The sequence below is a fragment of the Scyliorhinus torazame genome, chromosome 18, assembly GCF_047496885.1.
Source record: "Scyliorhinus torazame isolate Kashiwa2021f chromosome 18, sScyTor2.1, whole genome shotgun sequence".
In the NCBI taxonomy this organism is placed as follows: Eukaryota; Metazoa; Chordata; class Chondrichthyes; order Carcharhiniformes; family Scyliorhinidae; genus Scyliorhinus; species Scyliorhinus torazame.
The window spans coordinates 75,702,683-75,728,137 of record NC_092724.1 but is presented as its reverse complement, the minus strand read 5'-3'; the positions used below and the strand labels follow the sequence as shown (position 1 = coordinate 75,728,137).

Below are 25,455 nucleotides of genomic sequence, written 5' to 3'. Positions count from 1 at the left end.
CTCAGCCCAGCTCTGCAGCTTATCTATGTCCCTCTGTAACTTGTAACATCCTTCCGCACTGTCCACAACTCCACCGACTTTAGTGTCATCTGCAAATTTACTCACCCATCCTTCTACACCCTCCTCCAGGTCATTTATAAAAATGACAAACAGCAGTGGCCCCAAAACAGATCCTTGTGGTACACCACTAGTAACTGGACTCCAGGCTGAACATTTCCCATCAACCACCACCCTTTGTCTTCTTCCAGCTAGCCAATTTCTGATCCAAACTGCTAAATCTCCCTGAATCCCATGCCTCCGTATTTTCTGCCATAACCTACAGTGGGGAACCTTATCTGAAGCTTTACTGAAATCCATATACACCACATCAACTGCTTTACCCTCATCCACCTGTTTGATCACCTTCTCAAAGAACTCAATAAGGTTTGTGAGGCACGACCTACCCTTCACAAAATCGTGTTGACTATCACTAATCAAATTATTCCTTTCCAGATGATTATACATCCTATCTCTTATAAACCTTTCCAAGACTTTGCCCACAACTGAAGTAAGGCTCACTGGTCTATAGTTACCGGGGTTGTCTCTACTCCCCTTCTTGAACAAGGGGACAACATTTGCTATCCTCCAGTCTTCTGGCACTATTCCTGTGGACAAAGATTACTTAAAGATCAAAGCAAAGGCTCAGCAATCTCCTCCCTAGCTTCCCAGAGAATCCTAGGATAAATCCCATCTGGCCCAGGGGACTTATCTATTTTCACACTTTCCAGAATTGCTAACACCTCCTCCTTATGAACCTCGAGCCCTTCTAGTCTAGTAGCCTGTATCTCAGTATTCTCCTCGACAACATTGTCTTTTTCCTGTGTGAATACTGACGAAAAATATTCATTTAGCACCTCTTCTATCTCCTCGGACTCCACGCACAACTTCCCACTACTGTCCTTGAATGGCCCTACTCTTACCCTAGTCATTCTTTTATTCCTGACATATCTTAAGAAAGCTTTTGGGTTATCCTTGATCCTACCTGCCAAAGTCTTCTCATGTCCCCTCCTGGCTCTTCTTCGCTCTCTCTTTAGGTCCTTCCTAGCTAACTTGTAACTCTCGAGCACCCTAACTGAACCTTCACGTCTCATCTTTACATAAGCCTCTTCTCTTCCTCTTGACAAGTGTTTCAACTGCTTTAGTAAACCACGGTTCCCTCGCTCGACCACTTCCTCCCTGCCTGACAGGTACATCCTTATCAAGGACACGCAGTAGCTGTTCCTTGAACAAGCTCCACATTTCCATTGTGCCCATCGCCTGCAGTTTTCCTCTCCATCCGATGCATCCTAAGTCTTGCCTCATCGCATCATAATTGCCTTTCCCCCAGATATAACTCTTGCCCTGCGGTACATACCTATCCCTTTCCATCACTAAGGTAAACGTAATCGAATTGTGGTCACTATCACCAAAGTGCTCACCTACCTCCAAATCTAACACCTGTCCTGGTTCATTACCCAGTACCAAATCCAATATGGCTTCGCCTGTCATTGGCCTATCTACATACTGTGTCAGGAAACCCTCCTGCACACATTGGACAAAAACGGACCCATCTAAAGTACTCGAACTATAGCGTTTCCAGTCAATATTTGGAAAGTTAAAGTCCCCCATAACAACTGCCCTGTTACTTTCGCTTCTATCCAGAATCATCTTTGCAGTCCTTTCCTCTACATCTCTGGAACTTTCCGGAGGCCTATAGAAAAACCCTAACAGGGTGACCTCTCCTTTACTGTTTCTAACCTCAGCCCATACTACCTCAGTAGACGAGTCCTCATCAAACGTCCTTTCTGCCACCGTAATACTGTCCTTGACTAACAATGCCACCCCTCCCCCTCTTTTACCACCTTCCCTGAGCTTACTGAAATATCTAAACCCCGGCACCTGCAACAACCATTCCTGTTCCTGCCCTATCCATGTCTCTGAAATGGGCACAGTATCGAAGTCCCAAGTACCAACCCATGCCGCAAGTTCACCCACCTTATTCCGAATGCTCCTGGCATTGAAGGAGACACACTTTAAACCACCTTCCTGCCTGCTGGTACACTCTCAACCACCTGTATACTGGAGCTACAATTCAGGTTACAAGCCCCTGCTGAACTAGTTTAAACCCTCCCGAAGAGCATGAGCAAATTTCCCCCCCAGGATAGTGGTACCCCTCTGGTCCAGGTGTAGACCATCCCATTTGTAGAGGTCCCACCTACCCCAGAATGAGCCCCAATTATCCAGGAATCTGAAACCCTCCCTCCTGCACCATCCCTGTAGCCACGTGTTCAACCGCTCTCTCTCCCTATTCCTCGTCTCGCTTGCACATGGCACGGGCAACAACCCAGAGATAATAACTCTGTTTGTCCTAGATCTAAGTTTCACCCTAGCTCCCTGAATTCCTGCCTTACATCCCTACCCCCTTTCGTACCTATGTCGTTGGTACCTATGTGGACCTCGACTTGGGGCTGCTCCCCCTCCCTCTAAAGGATCCCGAAAACACGATCCGAGACATCGCGGACCCTGGCACCTGGAAGGCAACACACCAACCGCGAGTCTCTCTCGGTCACACAGAATCTCCTATCTATTCCCCTAACTATGGAGTCGCCACTGTACTGACTGCTTCCTCCCAGCCCCTCTCACCGTCACCCATCTATCTTTATTCTTCGGAGTTATTAAATCCCTGAAGCTTCTATCTATGACCACCCCTGCCTCCCGAATGATCCGAAGTTCATCCAGCTCCAGCTCCAGTTCCCTAACGCGGTTTCTCAGGAGCTGGAGATGGGTGCACTTCCCACAGATGAAATCAGCAGAGACACTGACGGTGTCCCTCACCTCAAACATTCTGCAGGAGGAACATTGCACTACCTTCCCTGCCACCCCCTCTAGATAAAACAAGAAAAAGAAAGGAAGAGCTTACCTGATATTCACGCAACCCCTTATGTTAGAGGAGGTGGAAAGGTGGGTAACACTACAAGTGTAGTGTCTCGGGTTTAGCAACCGCCCAACTTATATACAGGTACTAACTAATCTTCCCAGAAATCCCCACAGCCGACTTCCTGCAGCTGTAAAGATAAGTTTTTTAAGTTACACTTACCTTCCCGACAGGCTCCTGGACACTGCTCCCGCCGAAAATCTGAAGTCATGCGGATCTTAAGGGAATTTGGCAGTTTCTCGGGTATAAATTGAACGTGGGGAAGAGCGAGCTGTTTGTGATCCAGGCTAAAGGACAGGAGAAGAGATTGAGGGAGCTGCCGCTGAGGAGGGCAGAGAAGAACTTTCAGTCCATGGGTATACAGGTGGCCCGGAAGTTTGATTTGCTGCCTAAGCTTAATCTGACCCGGCTGGTGGAACAAATGGAAGGGGACTTTAAAAGATGGGACATGCTCCCGCTGTCACTGGCGGGGAGGGTACAGACTGTGAAAATGACGGTCCTCCCCAGGTTCTTATTTGTATTTTAGTGCCTTCCCATTTTCATCCCTAAGGCCTTTTTCAAGCGGGTGATCATCTTGGGATTAGTGTGGGCGAACAAGAGGTCTAGTGCATTAAAGCCTCAGTTACTGATTACCTTCGTCTCGAGAGTAAAGAGAGAGCTGCTGGAACGCAGTCGGGGGGAGGGTGGGCTGGCGCTGCCGAACTTTTGCAATTACTATTGGGCGGCCAACATTGCCATGATCAGGAAGTGGGTATCGGGGGAGGGGTCGGCATGGGAGCGTTTGGAGTCAACGTCATGCAAAGGCACCAGTTTGGGAGCGCTGGTAACGGCACCTCTGCCGTTCTCGCCGGCCTGCTACTTCACAAGCCTGGTGGTGGTGGCGACACTGAAGATCTGGGGGCAGTGGAGGAGACACAAGAGGGTGGAGGGAGTGTCAGTCTGAACCCCGATATGTAATTGTGGTAGTACCAGGTATCGCGGTACCTGAGAGGCCGACGCCATTGGTTAAGACCCTGGAGTCTACCATTGGCTGTATGACATAGCTCCGCCCTGAAGGCGGGGTATAAGAGATAGTGCCGTCCCAGCAGCCTTTGCTTTCTGTACCGAAGCTGCTGGGGTAAAGTTCTAGTGCATTAAAGCCTCAGTTACTGATTACCTTCGTCTCGAGAGTAATTGATTGCGCATCAATTTAATGCACTAGATTTAAGCTGGAAGGATGGATCTATGGACCAAGCCAGAGTGCCTTCAACTCAGCCCCAACACGGAGAACTCGGCTGCTATATTTAAACACTAGCTGGCGGGTTTTAAAGGTTAACTGGAGACGTCCGGAGGTGAGCCCACAGAAGGGCAGAAAATGCATCTCCTGCGCTCAAGGGTCAGCCCTGGGATCTACCCCCTTATCGAGGAGGCGGAAAACTACGATGCCGCCATCCTCCTACTGGAAAGACATTATATCTGCCCTGTAAATCAGGTCTACGCTCGCCACCTGCTTGCTACGAGATGGCAAAGCCCCGGGGAATCGCTGGAAGACTTCTACTGGACGCTACTGGTGCTGGGCCAAAACTGTGGCTGCCCGCCAGTTTCGGGGAGCGAGCACACAAAACCTTTAATAAGAGATGCTTTTGTGGCAGGTATGAGCTCCTCTGATATCCGCCGAAGACTCCTAGCGAAGGACACCCTTGGACTCAGAGAGGCACGGGCCCAGGCAGGGTCCATGGATGTCACCTACGCGCCCGACCGCGTGGCGGCCCCCTGGCCCGCGTGGCACCCCGCTGCGGCAGCCCCACAGACCTCCCCTTCAGGCCCCGACCGGCCAGCTCTCACCACCCCGCGCCGTGGCCGCGGTCTCCCGTGCCTCTGGAAAGTGGACCCAGCACCGATCCCTGAGGCACACCACTCGTCACAGGCCTCCAGTTTGAAAAACAACCCTCTACAACCACCCTCTGTCTTCTGTCGTCCAGCCAATTTTGAATCCAATTGGCAACCTCACCCTGTATCCCGTGAGCTTTAACCTTCTGCAACAACCTACCATGCGGTACCTTGTCAAAGGCTTTGCTAAAGTCCATGTAGACAACGTCTACTGCACTGCCCTCATCTACCTTCTTGGTCACCCCCTCAAAAAACTCAATCAAATTTGTGAGACATGATTTTCCACGCACAAAGCCATGCTGACTGCCCCGAATCAGTCCTTGATGCTTGTAGATCCTGTCTCTCAGAATACCTTCTAATTACCTAGCAACTTACCTACTACAGACGTTAGGCTCACCGGTTTGTAGTTCCCAGGCTTTTCCCTGCTGCCCTTCTTAAACAAGGGCACAACATTCGCCACTCTCCAATCTTCAGGCACCTCACCTGTGGCTGCCGATGATTCAAATATCTCTGTTAGGGGACCGCAATTTCCTCCCTAGCCTCCCACAACATCCTGGGATACATTTCATCAGGTCCCGGGGATTTATCTGCCCTTGAACTGGCTGACCTGCATGCCATCAGAGGTCAACCATATATTGTGTTGGTCTGGATTCGCATGGTAGGCCAGACTGGGTAAGGACGGCAGATTTCTTTCTCGAAAGGACATTGGTGAACCAGATAGGTTTTTATGGCAATCAATGGTAGTTTCAGAGTCATAGTTACTGAGATTAGCTTTCAATTCCAGATCTTTATTGAATAATTGAATTTAAATTCTACCAAGTACCATGGTGGGACTTGAGGCTATGTCCTCACCAAGGCCTTTGGTTTTTGAGCTCTGTAACATGGCAACTATACCATCTCCCCTAAGCTTGATGCTAATGATTGTTTACAAATTACCATCTTGATTTATGTTGTCTGATGTTGTCCTAAACTGTCAGCGAAGGCTCATTACTCTGGGTCCTGTTCATGTCTTGAACCTCATCACGTTAATCCAGCAATTTGGGACAAAACACACATGTTTGGAATTTTTTTTACAAATCTATCAGCCTCCAGAAATATTCCTTCTTAATTTCTCACTTGAGCAGCGATTCCTGGAGTTCCACTGCGCCAACTCTTTCTTTGAAGCTCATGCTTCCTCAGTTGCCATTCCTCAGTGGCCATTCCTCAGTTGTGAGGCTAGGTAGTGGGCAAGGTAACCCTGTAATTATTGTATCTGCTACTTGTGGTAGTATGTATTAGGGGTCATGTGGGACTGTGAAGCCGTGATGCTATTGGCTGACAGATCCCGGGTCCTGGTTGGCTGTTGACCCCTAGCTCCGCCCTGAAGGCGGAGTATAAGAACCCGGGCTTCTCCCCGCCGCTCCAGTCTGTTGCTGAACTGCGGGGAACAAGTCACGCTTAATAAAGCCTCATCGACTTCATCTCTCTCGTAAGTCATTGTGCGCTACAATTTATTAAGCGTGCTTAAAGGACTATGGAGCTCAGGATCGCCCCGGAATGCCTGCGGTTCAGCCCCCACGCAGTGAACTCAGCAGCAGTTTTTAAACACTGGCAAGCTTGTTTCGAAGGCTACCTCCGAACGGCCCCCGGCCGGATCACAGAAGACCAGAAACTGCAGGTCCTGCACTCAAGGGTAAGCCCGGAAATTTACCCTCTCATAGAAGACGCAGAGGATTTCCCGACGGCGCTCGCAGCACTAAAGAGCGTCTACGTTCGCCCAGTGAACCGGGTCTACGCACGCTACCAACTCGCAACGAGACGGCAAAGTCCCGGAGAATCGTTAGAGTTCTACGCCGCGCTGCTAATTTTGGGATGGGGCTGCAGCTGCCCGCCGGTAAACGCGACTGAACACACGGACATGTTAATTCGCGATGCGTTTGTGGCAGGTATGAACTCTCCCCAAATCCGCCAAAGACTTTTAGAAAAAGAGTCGCTAGGACTCTCAGAGGCACGGGCCATCACAGCTTCCCTAGATGTGGCCTCGCAAAACGCCCGCGCCTATGGCCTTGACCGCGCGGCAGCCCCTTGGGCTCCGTGGACCCCCGTCGCGACAAACCCCCCCCCATCCCTCACAGGCTTGCGCGGTTAAGACGCCAGATCATCCCGGGGGGCCCGCTGCTATTTCTGCGGGCAGGCGAAACACCCCCGGCAGCGCTGCCCGGCCCGCGCAGCGATTTGCAAGAGCTGCGGCAAAAAGGGCCATTTTGCGGCTGTGTGCCGGTCCCGGGGGGTCGCCGCTGTCCCTGGAGAAGAAAGAGTCCAGCGCATCCCAAACGCTCCCCAACCCCCCCCAGCGCCCCATGTGCGACCCGCGGGCGCCGCCATTTTGGGTCCCGGCCACCACGAGGGGAGGATGGGCACCGCCATCTTGTAACCCCCCAGCCATGTGCGATGCATGGGGGTGGCCATTTTGTCCACCCCCGACCACGTGCGATCCATGGGGGCGGCCATTTTGTCCACCCCCGGCCGCGTGCGATTCATGGACGCCGCCATCTTGGATGACAACAAAGGACCCCAGCATCGACAGCTCCACGGGGTCCGAAGAAGACGCTGAGACACTACGACCACATCTGGCCTCGGTGACGCTGGATCAAGCACGGCCCCGGACGCTCCAGACGACGACAACAACGATGCTGATCAACGGACACGAGACACCATGCCTGATCGACTCCGGGAGCACCGAAAGCTTCATCCACCCCGACACGGTAAGACGCTGTTTTTTGACCATCCGTCCCAGTACGCAAAAGATTTCCCTAGCTGCAGGATCCCACTCCGTAGAGATCAAAGGGTTCTGCATAGTGACCCTAACGGTGCAAGGGAGGGAGTTTAAAAACTACAGGCTCTACGTCCTTCCCCAACTCTGCGTGCCCACATTACTGGGATTAGATTTCCAGTGCAACCTGCAGAGCCTAACGTTTCAATTTGGCGGCCCAATACCCCCACTCACTATCTGCGGCCTCGCAACCCTCAAAGTTGAACCGCCATCCTTGTTTGCAAACCTCACCCCGGATTGCAAACCCGTCGCCACTAGGAGCAGACGGTACAGCGCCCAGGACCGGATATTTATTTGGTCCGAAGTCCAGCGGTTTCTGAAGTAAGGCATAATCCAGGCCAGCAATAGTCCCTGGAGAGCACAGGTGGTAGTAGTAAAGACCGGGGAGAAGCAAAGGATGGTCATAGACTATAGCCAGACCATCAACAGGTACACACAGCTAGATGCGTACCCTCTCCCCCGCATATCCGACATGGTAAATTGGATTGCCCAATATAAGGTTTTCTCCACCGTGGACCTCAAGTCCGCCTACCACCAGCTCCCCAACCGCCCAGGTGACCTCAAGTACACAGCCTTCGAGGCAGACGGGCGTCTATACCACTTCCTAAGGGCGTGGGCCTCAAACGGGGTCTCGGTCTTCCAACGGGAGATGGACCGAATGGTTGATCAACATGGGTTGCAGGCCACGTTCCCGTATCTCGACAACGTAACCATCTGTGGCCACGATCAGCAGGACCACGACGCCAACCTCCAAAAATTCCTCCAGACCGCTAACGCCTTGAACCTCACATACAACGCCTTGAACCTCACATCCATTTTCACACCTAGAAGAGATCAGAAATTTTCCAAACATAATGAATGTGAGGTGCTTTATTGCATTCTCTGAAGGAGTGTAGTGTGGATCATGGTAGCAATGAACAAGGAACTGTACTGATGGGAAAAACAAAGTATAGAAGGAGATTCTATAGCCAATTGAACGCATTTCTGTAACAGTCATTATGAGTCCTGTATGATGGGCTGCCTCCCTGGTGCCAGGGTAAAGGACATCATGGAGAAGGTGCAGAATATTCTGGAGGGAGAAGACTGAGTTGGAAGTTATGGTTCATGTTGGTACCGTCGCTATAGTGGTATTTTCAGGAGCTGGGAGGAATTAAAAAAGTAAGACTTTCGAGGTCGTCTTCTCTGGATGGCTCTCAGTGATATATGTTAGCAAGAGTAGAAATGGAAAGATAGACAGACATCTAGAGAGTTAGACAGGGTTGATCAGCAGCATCACACCCCAGCACGTGGCTTGGAGCAAGCTGGTACAGTTAGACTGAGTTACTACAGTTAGATTAGCAGAGAGTCGAACTCACTTGAGAACTGTGTTAATAGTTCAATAAACACGTTGAACTCATTTCAGAGTCTGGAGCATCTTATAGTTAAGACTGCATCAAGTAGCAGCCTGTGTTATCCGAAGCAGCATAACACAACATGATACCAGGAGTGACTGTTCAGTTTATTTAGTTCAACTCAGCAAGATCCGTGACAACAAGCTACTGAATACAGGCACAATGGACAAGATTCAGGCTCCTCATCAGGTCAGGACCACCGGCAATCTTAGTGCCAACTGGCGATCATTCAAGCAGAAATTTCAACTATACGTGGAAGCATCCGACCTCAATGGCACGACCGATGCACGGAATATAGCTCGTCTACTCACCACTGCGATAGCGATCTTCAACTCCTTTCACATTTCCGAAGGGCAGGACAAAACGAAGTACCAAACCATCCTGGACAAATTCGACAACCACTGCGAGGTGGACACCAACAAAATCTTCGAGCGCTGCATCTTCAAGCAGAGGATGCAAGGTAAAGATGAATCCTTCAACTCCTATCTAACTAACCTTAGACTGCTAACGCAATCCTACAACTTCGGTAATATTATTGACTCCATGATCAGAGACCAAATCGTTTTTGGAGTCCACTCTGATCCTCTGCGAGAGCAATTGTTGAAAATCAAGCACATGACCCTGCCAGTCTCGATTGAAACGTGTACTGTGCATGAGCACTCTAAAAATCGCTATTCACAATACAAAACGGCAGAAAGTGAAAAACAAGCCTCCCACGAGGTGGAGAGTGTTCAGGTCATCTCCCGGATGCAGCGCCTCCACATTGACGAAAGCGGCCATTCCCGGGGCCCGACGCATGCGCAATGCGATCGGGGACACGAAGCGGCTTAAAACCGCACTGCGCATGCGCAACGACGCACCTAGCGTCATGACGCCGACGTCATGACGTGTGCGAACTGCGGCACCGCCCATTTAAAATAAAACTGCCCTGCAAGAGGCAAACGCTGTTTAAACTGTGGGAAATCAAATCCGTATGCAGCCCTGTGCAGATCTGCACCACTAGTCAGGAGCCAGCGCTCCCAATTCCGACAGCGGCACATCAGAAGTGTGCAACACCAAATGCATGACTGATCCAGACAGTGCGGCAGATCCAGATGATGAATACCTGGACAACACTTGCTGAGTGGGCATTATTACGAAGTGCAAATACGCCACACCGAACACTTTGCGAGTCCAATCAATCCTGGCCGTGTATTCCGAGGACGAATGGCATGCAGTGATGAAGGTCAACCACTGCCCCATCCAGTTCAAACTGGACACAGGTGCCTCCGCCAACCTGATTTCGCAGGTGGACTTCAAGAGAATCAAGAAACCCCCCACAATCCTTCCAGCTGCCTGCAAACTCCTGGACTACAATGGAAACGCAATCAAGGCACTGGGGTCCTGCCATCTGCAGGTGTCCAGCCGACACACACAAGCAAGCTTACGCTTCGAGATTGTTAAACCAGACAGGGCATCCCTGCTAGGTGCGCACGCTTGCAAGCAACTGCACCTGATTCAAAGTGTCTACACCACGACGCCGTCCCATTCGGATCTACAGGCCAGCATCGACGACATCCTATCCTAGTACCCAGATGTATTTAGCGGGATGGGCATGCTGCCGTACAAGTACAAGATTCTGCTGTGGCCTGATACCAAGCCAGTGGTCCACGCACCACGACGAGTCCCTGCTCCAATGAGAGAGCGCCTGAAGGCAGAGCTCACGAGTCTACAACAAAAAGGCATCATCTCCAAGGTCACTGAATCAACCGACTGGGTCAGCTCGTTGGTGTGCGTAAAGAAGCCTTTGGGGGACCTACGCATCTGCATTGATCCCAAGGATCTAAACAAAAACATTATGCGGGAACAATACCCCATCCCGAAGAGGGAAGAAATCACGAGTGAGAGGGCACACGCATGCTTCTTCACAAAATTGGCCGCATCCCAAGGATTTTGGCAAATCCAACTTGAAGAATCCAGCAGAAGGCTCTGCACCTTCAACATGCCTTTTGGCAGATTCTGCTACAACCGAATGCCATTTGGCATCATCTCGGCATCGGAGATTTTCCATCGCATCATGGAACAGATGATGGAGGGAATAGAAGGGATGCGTGCCTATGTTGACGATATCATTATCTGGTCCACAACCCCAGAGGAACATGTGTCATGACTCAAGAAAGTATTCCGACGCATACATGAACATGGCCTCAAGCTAAACAGGTCCAAGTGCTGTTTTGGGACATCCACGCTGAAGTTCCTGGGCGATCAGATTTTGCGACACGATGTGCGCCCGGACACAGACAAAATTAAAGCATTCGAGGCAATGAAAGTCCCCGAGGACAAGAAGGCAGTACTGCGCTTCCTGTGAATGGTCAATTTCCTTGGCAAGTTCATCCCGAATTTGGCCACACACACCACGGCCCTACGCAACCTGGTGAAAAAATCAACCGCCTTTGAGTGGAAGGCGGAGCACCGAACAGAGTGGCTGGAGCTGAAAGCCAAGCTCACCACTGCACCCGTTCCTGCATTCTTTGACCCAGACCGAGAGACCAAGATATCCACAGATGTGAGTCAGGATGGCATTGGGGTGGTGTTGCTTCAAAGAGACGACACGTCAGCGTGGTTACCAGTAGCATACACGTCACGGGCAATGACACTCACTGAAACCAGATATGCGCAGATTGAGAAGGAGTGTTTCGGTCTTCTCACCGGCATCCTCAAATTTCATGATTCTGTCTACGGCTTGCCAACATTTACTGTTGAGATGGATCATCGACCTCTGGCCCACATCATCCAAAAGGACCTGAATGACATGACGCCTCGTTTGCAGAGAATTCTGCTCAAACTCCGGAGATATGGGGCGAGATTCTCCGACCCCCCGGATGGGCCGAAGTCCCGCTGCTGGAATGCCTGTCCCGCCGGCGTGGATTAAACCACCTCTCTTACCGGCGGGACAAGGCGGCACGGGCGGGCTCCGGGGCGCGCGGGGCGATCTGGCCCCGGGGGGTGCCCCCACGGTGGCCTGGCCCGCGATCGGGGCCCACCGATCCGCGGGCGGGCCTGTGCCGTGGGGGCACTCTTTTCCTTCCGCCTTTGCCACGGTCTCCACCATGGTGGAAGCGGAAGAGACCCCCTCCACTGCGCATGCGCGGCGATGCCGTGAGCGGCTGCTGACGCTCCCGCGCATGCGCCGCCTGGCAAAGTCAGTTTTGCGCCAGCTGACGGGGCACCAAAGGCCTTTCCCGCCAGCTGGCAGGGCGGAAATCAGTCCGGCGCGGGCCTAGCCCCTCAAGGTTAGGGCTCGGCCGCTCAAGATGCGGAGGATTCCGCACCTTTGGGGCGGCGCGATGCCGGACTGATTCGCGCCGTTTCTGCCGCCGGTCGGCGGACATCGCGCCGATTGCGGAGAATTCCACCCATGATTTCAATTTGGTGTATGCACCTGGCAAGGAGCTCATCATCGCCGATGCATTGTCCCGCTCCGTCAACTCACCCACTGAACCACTGGAGATCATCCAGCACATTGAATTGCAGGTACAACTGTGTGCAAGCACTCTCCCGGCAACAGATGAGAAGATCGTTCTCATCCAAGAAGAGACGGCGAAAGACCCCCTGTTGCAGCGAGTCATCCACAACCTCAGCAATGGCTGGCAGAAAGGGCAATGCTCTCAATTCTACAATGTCAAGGACGACCTGACGCTGATCGACGGCATCCTGCTCAAGTTGGACAGGATAGTAATCCCGCTATGTCTCCAGAGCATGGTGCTGCAGCAGATTCAAGAGGGACACCTGGGCGTCGAAAAGTGCAGATGCAGGGCCGGCAAGCAGTCTACTGGCCCGGCATCAACCAGGATATCACGGACATGGTCCTGAACTGCGAAACCTGTCAGAGGTTCCAACCAATGCAGAGCAAGGAGACGCTCCAACCACATGACCTAGAGACCTCTCAGTGGTCCAAGGTTGTCATTGACCTATTCCACGCGAATGGTCGCGACTATATCTTCGAATTCTTTTCGAACTATCCTGAAGTGCTGAAGCTGCCAGACCTCACCTCACGGACCCTCATCAAAGCGTGTAAAGAGACATTCTCACGGCATGGCATCCCGAACACTGTCATGACCTGACTCAGTTAATGGTATGGCGTTGGGGAGAGTTATAGAACAAAGAGATCTAGGAGTACAGGTTCATAGCTCCTTGAATGTGGAGTCGCAGGTGGACAGGGTGGTGAAGAAGGCATTTGGCATGCTTGGTTTCATTGGTCAGAACATTGAATACAGGAGTTGGGACGTCTTGTTGAAGTTGTACAAGACATTGGTACGGCCACACTTGGAATACTGTGTGCAGTTCTGGTCACCCTATTATAGAAAGGATATTATTAAACTGGAAAGAGTGCAGAAAAGATTTACTAGGATGTTGCCGGGACTTGATAGTTTGAGTTATAAGGAGAGGCTGGATAGACTGGGACTTTTTTCCCTGGAGCGTAGGAGGCTTAGGGGTGATCTTATAGAGGTCTATAAAATAATGAGGGGCATAGATAAGGTAGATAGTCAACATCTTTTCCCAAAGGTAGGGGAGTCTAAAACTAGAGGGCATAGGTTTAAGGTGAGAGATTCAGAAGGGCCCAGAGGGGCAATTTCTTCACTCAGAGGGTAGTGAGTGTCTCGAATGGGCTGCCAGAGGTAGTAGTAGAGGCGGGTACAATTGTGTCTTTTAAAAAACATTTAGATAGTTACATGGGTAAGATGGGTATAGAGGGTTATGGGCCAAGTGCGGGCAACTGGGACTAGCTTAATGGTAAAAACTGGGCAGCATGGACTGGTTGGGCCGAAGGGCCTGTTTCCATGCTGTAAACTTCTATGATTCTATTCTATGAGCGACAATGGCCTGTACTTCCACAGTCGGGAATGGTCCACGTTTGCCAAGAGCTACAATTTCCAGCATGTCACCTCCAGTCCACACTATCCGCAGTCCAATGGCAAAGTTGAAAAAGGGGTGCACATCGTTAAGCAGCTCATCCGCAAGGCCTCGGACGCCGCTTCCGACATACACCTTGTACTACCTGCGTACCGGGCGACTCCTTTGTCCACTGGCATGTCGCCAGCTCAACTGCTGATGAACAGGGACCTGTGGACGACGCTTCTAGCAATACACCTGCCCAACCTTGATCACCTCCCGGTGCTGCAGAAGATGCAGCAGCTTCGCGACAGCCAGAAGCAGGGCTATGACGCACATGCCACCGATCTGGACATGCTATCCCTGGCAGACACGGTCAGGATCAAGATACCGGATGGTGGATGGTCTGCTCCGGCTGTCATTGTTCGACAGGCCGCGCCCAGATCCTATGTCATATGTATGGCTGTTGACTCCATTGTGCGAAGGAATCAAAGGGCACAGCGAAAAGTTGCTTGCCCACAACCACTTTCCCCTCCATTTCCACATGTCGAATTGCCACCCCCAGACACCTCGTACCACGAGGCCACCAGTCGTGCCTCCCACTCTCCAGTCAAGACACCGTCATCCCCTCCACCACCTCTCTGGCGGTCGACGAGGATCAGACGCAAGTCTCAGGGACTGGACTTATGCGCATTTGTTTTGTTTGTTCTGTTCTGTATTCCTCAGTCAGTCACATTAGACAGACACATTCACATGTCATGATATGCAAACATGCAACCAATTAACACTCAGAATAGGACCCAACCAATGGCAGTCAGGACACTCAGAAGTGGCATCACCACAAGGGGGCATGCCATAAACACTATAAAAGGGATGAGGCACTCACGCCCTGCCTCTTTCCACAGACAGATATCTAGAGAGTTAGACAGGGTTGATCAGCAGCATCACACCCCAGCATGTAGCTTGGAGCAAGCTGGTACAGTTAGACTGAGTTACTACAGTTAGATTAGCAGAGAGTCGAACTCATTTGTGAGCAGCACGGTAGCACAAGTGATTAGCACTGTGGCTTCACAGCGCCAGGGTCCCAGGTTCGATTCCCCGCTGGGTCACTGTCTGTGCGGAGTTTGCACGTTCTCCCCGTGTCCGCGTGGGTTTCCTCCGGGTGCTCCGGTTTCCTCCCACAGTCCAAAGACGTGCAGGTTAGGTGGATTGGCCATGCTAAATTACCCGTAGTGTCCATAAGGGTTGGGAGGGGTTATTGGGTGGAAGTGAGGGATTAATGTGGGTCGGTGCAGACTCGATGGGCCGAATGGCCTCCTTCTGCACTGTATGTTCTATGTAAACTGTGTTAATAATTCACTAAACACGTTGAACTCATTTCAGAGTCTGGAGCATCCTTTAGTTAAGACTGCATCAAGTCAAGTAGCAGCCTGTGTTATCCGAAGCAGCATAACACAATATTACCGTGCTGCCCACACGGCAGAAGCAGTTAGATATAGCACTTAGGGCGAAGGAGATCAAAGGATATGGAGGGGAAAGTGGGATTAAGCTATTGAGTTGGATGATAAGACACGATCATGATGAATGGTGGAGCAGGCTCGAAGGGCCGAATGGCCTTTTCCTGCTCCTATATTCTATGTTTTAGTAGAGTGAGAGGGGATCTCATAGAAACTTACAAAATTCTAACAGATTCAGATAGGGTAGATTCAGAAAGAATGTTCCCGATGGTGGGGACGTCCAGAACTAGGGGTCATAATTTGAGGATAAGGGGTAAACCTTTTACGACTGAGGTAAGGAGACATTTCTTTACCCAGAGAGTGGTGAATCGGTGGAATTCACTACCACAAAAAGTAGTTGAACAAAACATTATGTAATTTCAAGAAGGAATTTCATGGAATCATAGAAGCAGGCCATTCGCCCCATCGAGTCTGCACTTGCCCTTGGAAAGAGCACCGCACTCAAGGCCACACATCCAGTTACCTCCGTAACCCAGTAAACCCACCTAACTTTTTTTTGGACACTAAGGGTAATTTAGCATGGCCAATCCACCTAACTTGCACATCTTTGGACTGTGGCTTTACACAGTAACTTCATTGCAGTGTTAATGTAAGCCTACTTGTGCCAATGAAAGATTATTTTTTTATAAGTAGAGACACCGGCCGAGTTCTCGACGGCGTTGGTCGTGTGTGGTCTCATCCGTCGAGAACTCGGCATGGCGGCTGCGCACTCAGTCCAGCAGCGCTACAGTCGGGGGTGGGCCAATCCACAGGCAGCGGGGGGATTTATTAGGGGGTGGGGGCACTGTGTGGGCATGGTCCTGTGCACACGAGCCGGCCAAAGGGGGGGGGGGGGGCAGTATTTCACGGGCCGGATCCGTGAGCGGCCTCCGCCCTGTAGCATGGCGCGGCCGTTGCAGGCTGCCACCGTGCGCATGCGCGGCAACGGATCCGGCAATTCTCCGGGCTCTACACTGCCGGCATGCTAGCCCCCAGCAAAATGGGGAATTGGTGGCCGCTTTACACCATTCTTTCTGGCGTGAAACGCCGCCGTTCCCATGCCGGCTTGGGGACATAGCCCCATAATCGGAAAATCCAGCCCCAGGTCTTTCAGTGTCCAGTTTGCACTGAGAGCAGAGGTCACATCTTGAGCAGAAGAATCTGTGAGAGTGTTGTCGCACACACAGGAGATCAGAGGGTGAAAAATAATAGAGATCAATTCGATATAGCTCTTGGGGCTAAAGGGATCAAGGAATATTGGGGAAAGGGATCAGGGTATTGAACTTGATGATCAGCCATGATCATGATAAATGGCAGAGCAGGCTCGAAAGGATGAATGGCCTTCTCCTGCTTCTATTTTCTATGTATGTTTCCTCAGAGCCAATACTGGACAGTTAACGATTAATCCTTTGTGTTTTATCTAGATGGAGTGGCGGAGGATCTGGTGCTCAGTGCTGATCGCTGTCCTGTTGGGGACTGTGTGTCAGGGAGAGAGAAGTGAGATTTCTACTTTTATCTATTTTTTTTTCTCGTCTTTTAAAAACATTTTTTCCGTGAAGAACTCATCATTATTATAGTGCAGAAATTCCTGTTGGGAATGATCTCACGCTGGAATTGATGAACCCGATATTGGGCGTTGGAAGGAGATGTTCAGATACCTGCTGGATCTTCCTGGGGTGATCACCGGTGAAGAATATTGATTTTGTCGCTTGCAATGATCAGGAGTGTGGTTATGCTGGGGTGGGGTGAGGTGTTTCAGAGGGCTGAGGAGAGGGGGAGGCAATTGGGAGGATCCAGCAATGATCTTCATTACCTACATTCAGGAAAGTTTATTAACAAATTTACTGGGGTGGATTCTCCGCCTCACGATGCCCGGAACGTGAATCACGATCAGGTGAAGAATTGGGGGTCATGCGCAAATCGAGGTTTGCGCCAGGCGCCGATTCCAGAGTCATGCCCCAGTGCCTCGCTGGCAGCAAACACATTGTGCCCCTGCACAGCGGGGTCATGCAAAAGCAGCGTTTGCATGCACTTAAATCTAATTAGCAGATTGGACACAGTATGCTCCACCCTTCAACAATGCTCTGTCCCTCTCAGACAGATGTCACGCAGGTGCACGTTACTACATGAATTTACAAACGGGGACTGTGCGCCTTGGCTGCGGAGGGGGAATGGAAGGCTTGTTGGGGGGTGGCTGCCCAGGTCGAGGCAGTAGCAGGGAGCGTGGATTCGGGGTGTCCCCCTTGGGGATCAAGGTGGCCTGATCAAGGTCGCCATTGCTGCAGACTGGGTTTTAAACACACCCCTTGAGTGCTACTTACAGGTTCCTGGCTGCTCACACAGCTGAATGCTGCCTATATCCTTTGAATGCTCAGAAGGCTTCTGGTCATCTGGGAGCCCACCCAGGTTGCCCCTCTGGACACCCTCATACCCAGCTGTATCTTCAATGGGATGGGTGTGGCCAAGCTCAATCAGGGGCCACCGGGTTTTGGCACTCCTCAGAAGTGCTGCCCCACTGCAGAGGTAGCAGGGGTTTGACTGAGCTCACTCTAACCAGAGGACACCTTCACTGTGACCTTGGTAGCCCTCCCTGATTCTCTGCCCCTCTCAGGGTGGTCATCAATGACCCCACTCCACAGGATCACCAATTGTCTGCTCCTGGTGAGCCTGGTAGCGCTGACTGTCACTGCCACCACCTCCCAGGCAGTGTTCAGTAGGGCAGGCTTGAATCTGCAGCCCACCCTGGGGAAGTGGGTGTCCCTCCGCTACTCATTGGCATGGAACTGGGGACCGACCCGGATTCCCGAACTCAGGGGGCAGGTCTTCTGTGAGACATCTTGGCGACTGCAGTGAGTGTGTGGTAAATGGAACTGCTCCAGCTGCCAGGCTTTTTATCGCTAACTCAGGCCCAGGTTGGGGGGGGGGGGGGGGGGGGGGTGGGGGGCGTGAGGGGGAATCGAGTTGCTGCTGCTATGGTCAAGGGGGAGCTGGAGCGAGTGTGGGGGGTCGAGACGGGGGGGTGGGGGGGGGTGCCGCTATGGGGAACGGGCCGGGTGTGAGGTGCGGGCGCGTGGCTGGCTGAGGAGGGGTCATGGCTAGTCGGCGGGGGAGGGGGGCGGGTAGCCCCCTGATCCGGCTGATAACCTGGAATGCAAGGGGACTGAATGGGCCGGTTAAGCGGGCCCGCGTGTTCGCGCACCTGAAGGGGCTCAAGGCGGATGTGGTTATGCTCAAGGAGACACACCTGAAGGTAGCAGACCAGGTAAGATTGAGGAAAGGGTGGGTAGATCAGGTGTTTCCCTCGGGGCTAGATGCCAAAAATCGAGGGGTGGTGATCTTGGTGGGAAAGAAGGTGTCATTCGAGGCGTCGAGCATTGTGGCAGATAATGGCGGGAGGTACGTAATGGTAAGTGGTAAGTTGCAGGGAGAGAGGGTGGTACTGGTCAATGTGTATGCCCCGAATTGGGACGATGCGGGTTTTATGCGGCGTACGTTGGGTCGGATCCCAGACTTGGAAGTGGGGGGGCCTGATAATGGGGGGAGACTTTAACACTGTGTTGGATCCAGCACTGGATCGCTCCAGGTCTAGGACGGGTAGGAAGCTGGCGGCGGCTAGAGTGCTGAGGGGGTTTATGGACCAGATGGGAGGGGTGGACCCTTGGAGATTTGCAAGGCCGGGGGCGAGGGAATTTTCATTCTTCTCACATGTCCATAAGGCTTATTCCCGAATCGACTTTTTCATTTTGAGTAGGGCGCTGATAGCGAGAGTAGAGGATACTGAGTATTCGGCAATAGCCATTTCGGACCACGCCCCGCATTGGGAGGACTTGGAGATGGGGGAGGAGAGGGACCAGCGCCTGCTGTGGCGCTTGGAGGTGGGGCTGTTGGCGGACGAGGAGGTGAGCGAGCGGGTCCGAGGAAGTATAGAGAGGTACTTGTAGATCAAAGACAACGGGGAGGTCTGAGTGGGGATGGTATGGGAAGCGCTGAAGGCGGTGGTGAGAGGAGAGCTGATCTCCATTAGGGCCCACAAGGAGCGGAAGGAGTGGGGGGAGAGGGAGAGGCTGGTGGGGGAGATGGTGAGGGTAGACAGGAGGTATGCGGAGGTGCCCGAGGAAGGATTGTTGAGGAAGAGGCGCAGCCTCCAGGCCGAATTCGACCTGGTGACCATCAGGAAGGCGGAGGTGCAGTGGAGGAAGGCCCAGGTGGCGATTTACGAGTATGGGGAAAAGGCAAGCCGGATGCTGGCTCATCAGCTTCGGAAGCGGGACGCAGCTAGGGAGATCGGGGGAGTTAAGGACAGGGGAGGGAGTGTGGTGTGGAGTGGGGTTGGCATCAATGGGGTCTTCAGGGACTTTTACGGAGAATTGTACCGATCCGAGCCCCCACGGGAGGAGGGAGGGATGGGCCACTTCCTGGACCAATTGAGGTTTCCAAAGGTGGAAGAGGGACTGGTGGCGGGATTGGGGGCCCCGATTGGGCTGGAGGAGCTGACCAAAGGGATAGGAAGCATGCAGGTGGGGAAGGCACCAGGGTCGGACGGTTCCCCGGTCGAATTCTATAAAAAATATATGGACCTGTTGGGCCCGTTGCTAGTCAGGATGATGTCCCGGGCACTGATCTCCTTGATCCTGAAGCGGGACAAGGACCCCCTGCAAGTGGGTCTTACAGACCGATTTCCTTGCTAAATGAAGGTGCCAAGGTGCTGGCGAAGGTCTTAGCCACGAGGATTGAGGATTGTGTGCCGCAGATCATCCATGAAGACCAGACGGGGTTTGTGAAGGGGAGGCAGTTGAACGCGAATGTGCGGAGGCTTTTGAACGTTATCATGATGCCGGCGAGGGAGGGGGAGGCGGAGATAGTGGTGGCGATGGACGCTGAAAAAGCCTTCGATAGGGTAGAGTGGGGGTACCTGTGGGAGGCGCTGAAGAGGTTCGGGTTTGGGGAGGGGTTTGTCAGGTGGGTTAGGCTGTTGTATGAGGTTCTGATGGTGAGTGTGGCCACAAACAGGAGGAGGTCCGAGTACTTTCGGTTGCACCGAAGGACGAGGCAGGGGTGTCCCCTGTCCCCCCTGCTCTTCGCACTGGCGATTGAACCCCTGGCAATGGCATTGAGGGAGTCAAGGAACTGGAGGGGATTGGTGCGGGGTGGGGAGGAGCATAGGGAGTCGCTCTATGCGGACGACCTGCTGCTGTATGTGGCGGACCCGGTGGGGGAATGCCGGAGGTAATGAGGATTCTTAGGGAATTCGGGGACTTTTCGGGGTACAAGCTCAACATGGGGAAGAGCGAGCTGTTCGTGGTTCACCCAGGGGACCAGGAGAGGGGGATTGGCGAGCTCCCACTAAAAAGGGCGGAGAGGAGCTTCAGGTATTTGGGGGTCCAGGTGGCCAGGAGCTGGGGGGCCCTGCATAGCCTTAATTATATAAGGCTGGTGGAGCAAATGGAGGAGGAGTTCAAGAGGTGGGACGCGCTGCCGCTGACCTTGGCGGGTAGGGTGCAGTCAAACAAAATGACGGTGCTCCCAAGGTTTTTGTTCCTGTTCCAGTGCCTCCCCATTCTTATCCCGAAGGCTTTTTTTAGGCGGGTTAACAGGAGTCAATGGGGTTTGTGTGGGCGCGAGGGACTCCGAGGGTGAGAAGGGTGTTCCTGGAGCGGAGTAGAGATAGGGGGGGACTGGCGCTGCCCAACCTCTGTGGGTACTACTGGGCCGCCAATGCGACGATGGTGCACAAGCGGGTGATGGAGGGGGAGGGGGGCTGCATGGAAGAGGCTGGAGACGGCGTCTTGTGTGGGCACGGGTCTGGGGGCGCTGGCAACGGCGCCGCTGCCGCTCCCTCCAAGGAGGTATACCACGAGCCCGGTGATGGCGGCTGCCCTCAAAATTTGGGGGCAGTGGAGGCGGCATAGGGGGGAAGTTGGGGCCTCGGCGTGGACCCCAATACGGGGGAACCACCGGTTCGCCCCAGGGAGAACAGGAAGAGGGTTTTCGGGGAGGCACAGGGATACGAAAGTTGGGGGACCTGTTTGTGGACGGGAAGTTCACGAGCCTGGGTGAGCTGGAGGAGAAGTACAGGCTTTCCCCGGGGAACACCTTCAGGTACTTACAGGTAAGGGCGTTTGCCAGACGGCAGGTGGTGGAATTCCCGCGGCTACCGCCACACACAGTATAGGACAGGGAGCTCTCGGGGGGGGTGGGTGGGAGTGGGGAAGATCTCGAAAACTTACCAGGTGATGCAGGAGGAGGAGGAGGCCTCAGTGGTGGAGGTGAAAGGTAAGTGGGAGGAGGAGTTGGGAGAGGAGATTGAGGAAGGGATGTGGGCAGATGCCCTAGGGAGGGTGAACTCTTCCTCATCGTGTGCGAGGCTCAGCCTCATACAGTTTAAGGTGCTGCACAGGTCACACATAACTGGGACAAGGATGAGCCGGTTTTTTGGGGGTGAGGACAGGTGTGTTAGGTGCTCAGGGAGCCCAGCAAATCACACCCATATGTTCTGGGCATGCCCAGCGCTGGAGGAATTTTGGAAGGGCTTAGCGAGGACGATGTCGAGGGTGGTAGGATCCAGGGTCAAACCGGGCTGGGGGTTCGCAATATTTGGGGTGGCAGAGGAGCCGGGAGTGCAGGAGGCGAAAGAGGCCGGTATTCTGGCCTTTGCGTCCCTGGTAGCCCAGCGAAGGATTCTTCTTCAATGGAAGGATGCGAGGCCCCCAAGCGTGAAATCCTGGATCAGCGGTATGACGGGTTTATTAAATTTGAGAGGGTTGGTACAAGGGTTCTTTAGGCGGTGGCAACCGTTCTTAGACTTCCTGGCAGAACGGTAGACATTGGTCAATGGCAGCAGCAACTCGTGGGGGGTTACTTTATTTTTGTTTTTGCTATTTACACTGAAGGGTCTGAGGGGGTGTATTTCCTGGTGTGTTAAGTCAGGATGTTAATGTTAATTTATTATTTATGTACAGGGGGGAGGGTTGCTTTTCTAGACTGTGTTTTGTACTTAACACTGTTGTGTTCTTTTTTCCATTTTGTTATTGATATTTTATGAAAACATTAATAAAAATTATTTTTAAAAAAATAGTTTGACCTTTCATTGTTTGCTCCTGTGTATTTGACATGTTTTTGCTCTAGGCAATCACTGCATTGTCAGTCGAGCCAAAACCTGCACTCAGTGTATGAGAGTGGACAAGGACTGCGCGTACTGTGCTGATGAGGTAACGTACAAAATTACAACAACGCCTCCCTTACTCCGCACCCCCACCCCCAAACCCCAACAATGCCATTCCATACCCCAAACCCAAACTCCCCCCCACTCCGTACCCCAAACCCCAACAACACCCTCACTCCGCACTCCACTACCCAAACCCCAACAACCCCCCCACTCTGCACCCCAAACCCCAACAACCCCCCCACTCTGCACCCCCACCCCAAACCCCAACAACCCCCCACTCTGCACCCCCACCCCAAAGCCCAACAACACCCTCACTCCGCACTCCACACCCAAACCCCAACAACCCCCCCACTCTGCACCCCAAACCCCAAACCCCAACAACCCCCCCACTCTGCACCCCCACCCCAAACCCCAACAACCCCCCACTCTGCACCCCCACCCCAAAGCCCAACACCCCCACTCTGCACCCCCACCCCAAACCCCAACAACCCCCCACTCTGCATCCCCACCCCAAACCCCAACAACCCCCCCACTCTGCACCCCAAACCCCAACAACCCCCCACTCTGCATCCCCACCCCAAACCCCAACAACCCCCCACTCTGCACCCCAAACCCCAAACCCCAACAACACCCTCACTCCGCACTCCACACCCCAAACCCCAACAACCCCCCCACTCTGCACCCCAAACCCCAAACCCCAACAACCCCCCCACTCTGCACCCCAAACCCCAAACACCAACAACCCCCCCACTCTGCACCCCCACCCCAAACCCCAACAACCCCCCACTCTGCACCCCCACCCCAAAGCCCAACACCCCCACTCTGCACCCCCACCCCAAACCCCAACAACCCCCCACTCTGCATTCCCCACCCCAAACCCCAACAACCCCCCCACTCTGCACCCCAAACCCCAACAACCCCCCCACTCTGCACCCCCACCCCAAAGCCCAACAACACCCCCACTCTGCACCCCAAACCCCAACAACCCCCCTACTCTGCACCCCAAACCCCAAAACCCAACAACCCCCCCACTCTGCACCCCCACCCCAAACCCCAACAACCCCCCACTCTGCACCCCCACCCCCAAACCCCAACAACCCCCCCACTCTGCACCCCAAACCCCAAACCCCAACAACCCCCCCACTCTGCACCCCAAACCACAACAACCCCCCCACTCTGTACCCCCACCCCAAACCCCAACAACACCCTCACTCCGCACTCCACACCCCAAACCCCAACAGCCCCCCACTCTGCACCTCCACACCAAACCCCAACAACCCCCCCCACTCCGCACCCCCACCCCAAACCCTAAAAACACCCCCACTCTGCACCCCAAACCCCAAACCCCAACAACACCCCCACTCTGCACCCCTACCCCCAAACCCCAACAACCACCCCACTCCGCACTCCGCCCCCAAACTTCAACAACCTCCCCATTCCGTAACTCAAACCCCAACAACCCACCACACTGCACCCCCCCACTCCCAAAACCTAACAAGCCCACCATTCCGTGCCCCAAACCGCAACAATCCTCCACAACGTACCCCAAACCAGAACAACCACCCTACTCTGTACCCCAAACATCAACAATTCCTCAATCTGTACCCCAAACCCCAACAACCCGCCCCCACTCTGCACCCCCAGCTCCAAACACCAACAAAAACCCCCACTCCGTACCCCAAACCCCAACAACCCCCCACTCCAAACCCCAAACTCCAACAACCACCCCACTCCACACCCCAAACCCCAGCAACACCCCCATACCGCACCCCAAACCCCAACAACACCCCCCACTCCGTACCCCAAACCCCAACAAAACCCCCACTCCACGCCCCAAACCCCAACAACCCCCCCACTCCACACCCCAAACACCAGCAACCCCCCCACTCTGCACCCCAAACCCCAGCAACCCCCCACTCCGTACCCCAAACACCAACAAACCCCCCACTCCACACCCCAAAACCCAGCAACCCCCCACTCCACACTCCAAACCCCGGCAACTCCCCCACATTGCGCCCCAAACCCCAGCAACCCCCCCACGATGCACCCCAAACCTCAGCAAACCCCCCCACTCCACACCCCAAACCCCAGCAACCCCCCCACTCCACACCCCAAACCCCAGCAAACCCCTCATGCTGCACCCCAAACCCCAGCAACCCCCCACTCCACACCCCAAACACCAGCAACCCCCCCACTCCACACCCCAAACCCCAGCATCCCCCCACGCTGCACCCCAAACCCCAACGACTTCCCCACTCCACACCCCAAACCCCAGCAACCCCCCACTCCGTACCCCAAACCACAACAACACCCCCCACTCCGTACCCCAAACCCCAACAAACCCCTCACTCCACTCCCCAAACCCCAGCAACACCCCCACGCTGCACCCCAAACCCTAGCAACCCCCCCGCACTCCGTACCCCAAACCCCAACAAACCCCCACGCCACACCCCAAACCCCAGCAACCCCCCATGCTGCACCCAAACCTCAGCAAACCCCCCCACTCCACATCCCAAACCCCAGCAACTCCCCCACGTTGCACCCCAAACCCCAGTAACCCCCCCCACGCTGCACCCAAAACCCCAGCAAACCCCACTCCACACCCCAAACCCCAGCAACCCCTCCACTCCACACCCCAAACCCAAGCAAACCCCCCACTCCACACCCCAAACCCCAGCAACCCCCCACTCCGTACCCCAAACCCCAACAAACCCCCCACTCCACACCCCAAAACCCAGCAACCCCCCACTCCACACCCCAAACCCCGGCAACTACCCCACATTGCGCCCCAAACCCCAGCAACCCCCCCATGCTGCACCCCAAACCCCAGAAACCCCCCCACTCCACACCCCAAACCCCAGCAACCCCCCCATGCTGCACCCCAAACCCCAGCAACC

The 25,455-nt window shown here is 53.7% G+C and overlaps 1 protein-coding gene across 6 annotated transcripts in view; it reads left to right on the top strand.

Moving 5' to 3' along the window:
- The window catches only part of itgb4 (integrin, beta 4), a 359,993-nt gene that overhangs the window by 18,802 nt on the left and 315,736 nt on the right, over positions 1-25,455 (top strand). For all 6 annotated transcript variants that reach the window (XM_072482936.1, XM_072482935.1, XM_072482933.1 and 3 more), the window contains exons 2-3: positions 16,818-16,890; positions 22,519-22,601. In XM_072482936.1, the coding sequence (XP_072339037.1) occupies positions 16,818-16,890; positions 22,519-22,601 (156 nt within the window). The remainder of the gene's footprint in view (positions 1-16,817; positions 16,891-22,518; positions 22,602-25,455) is intronic.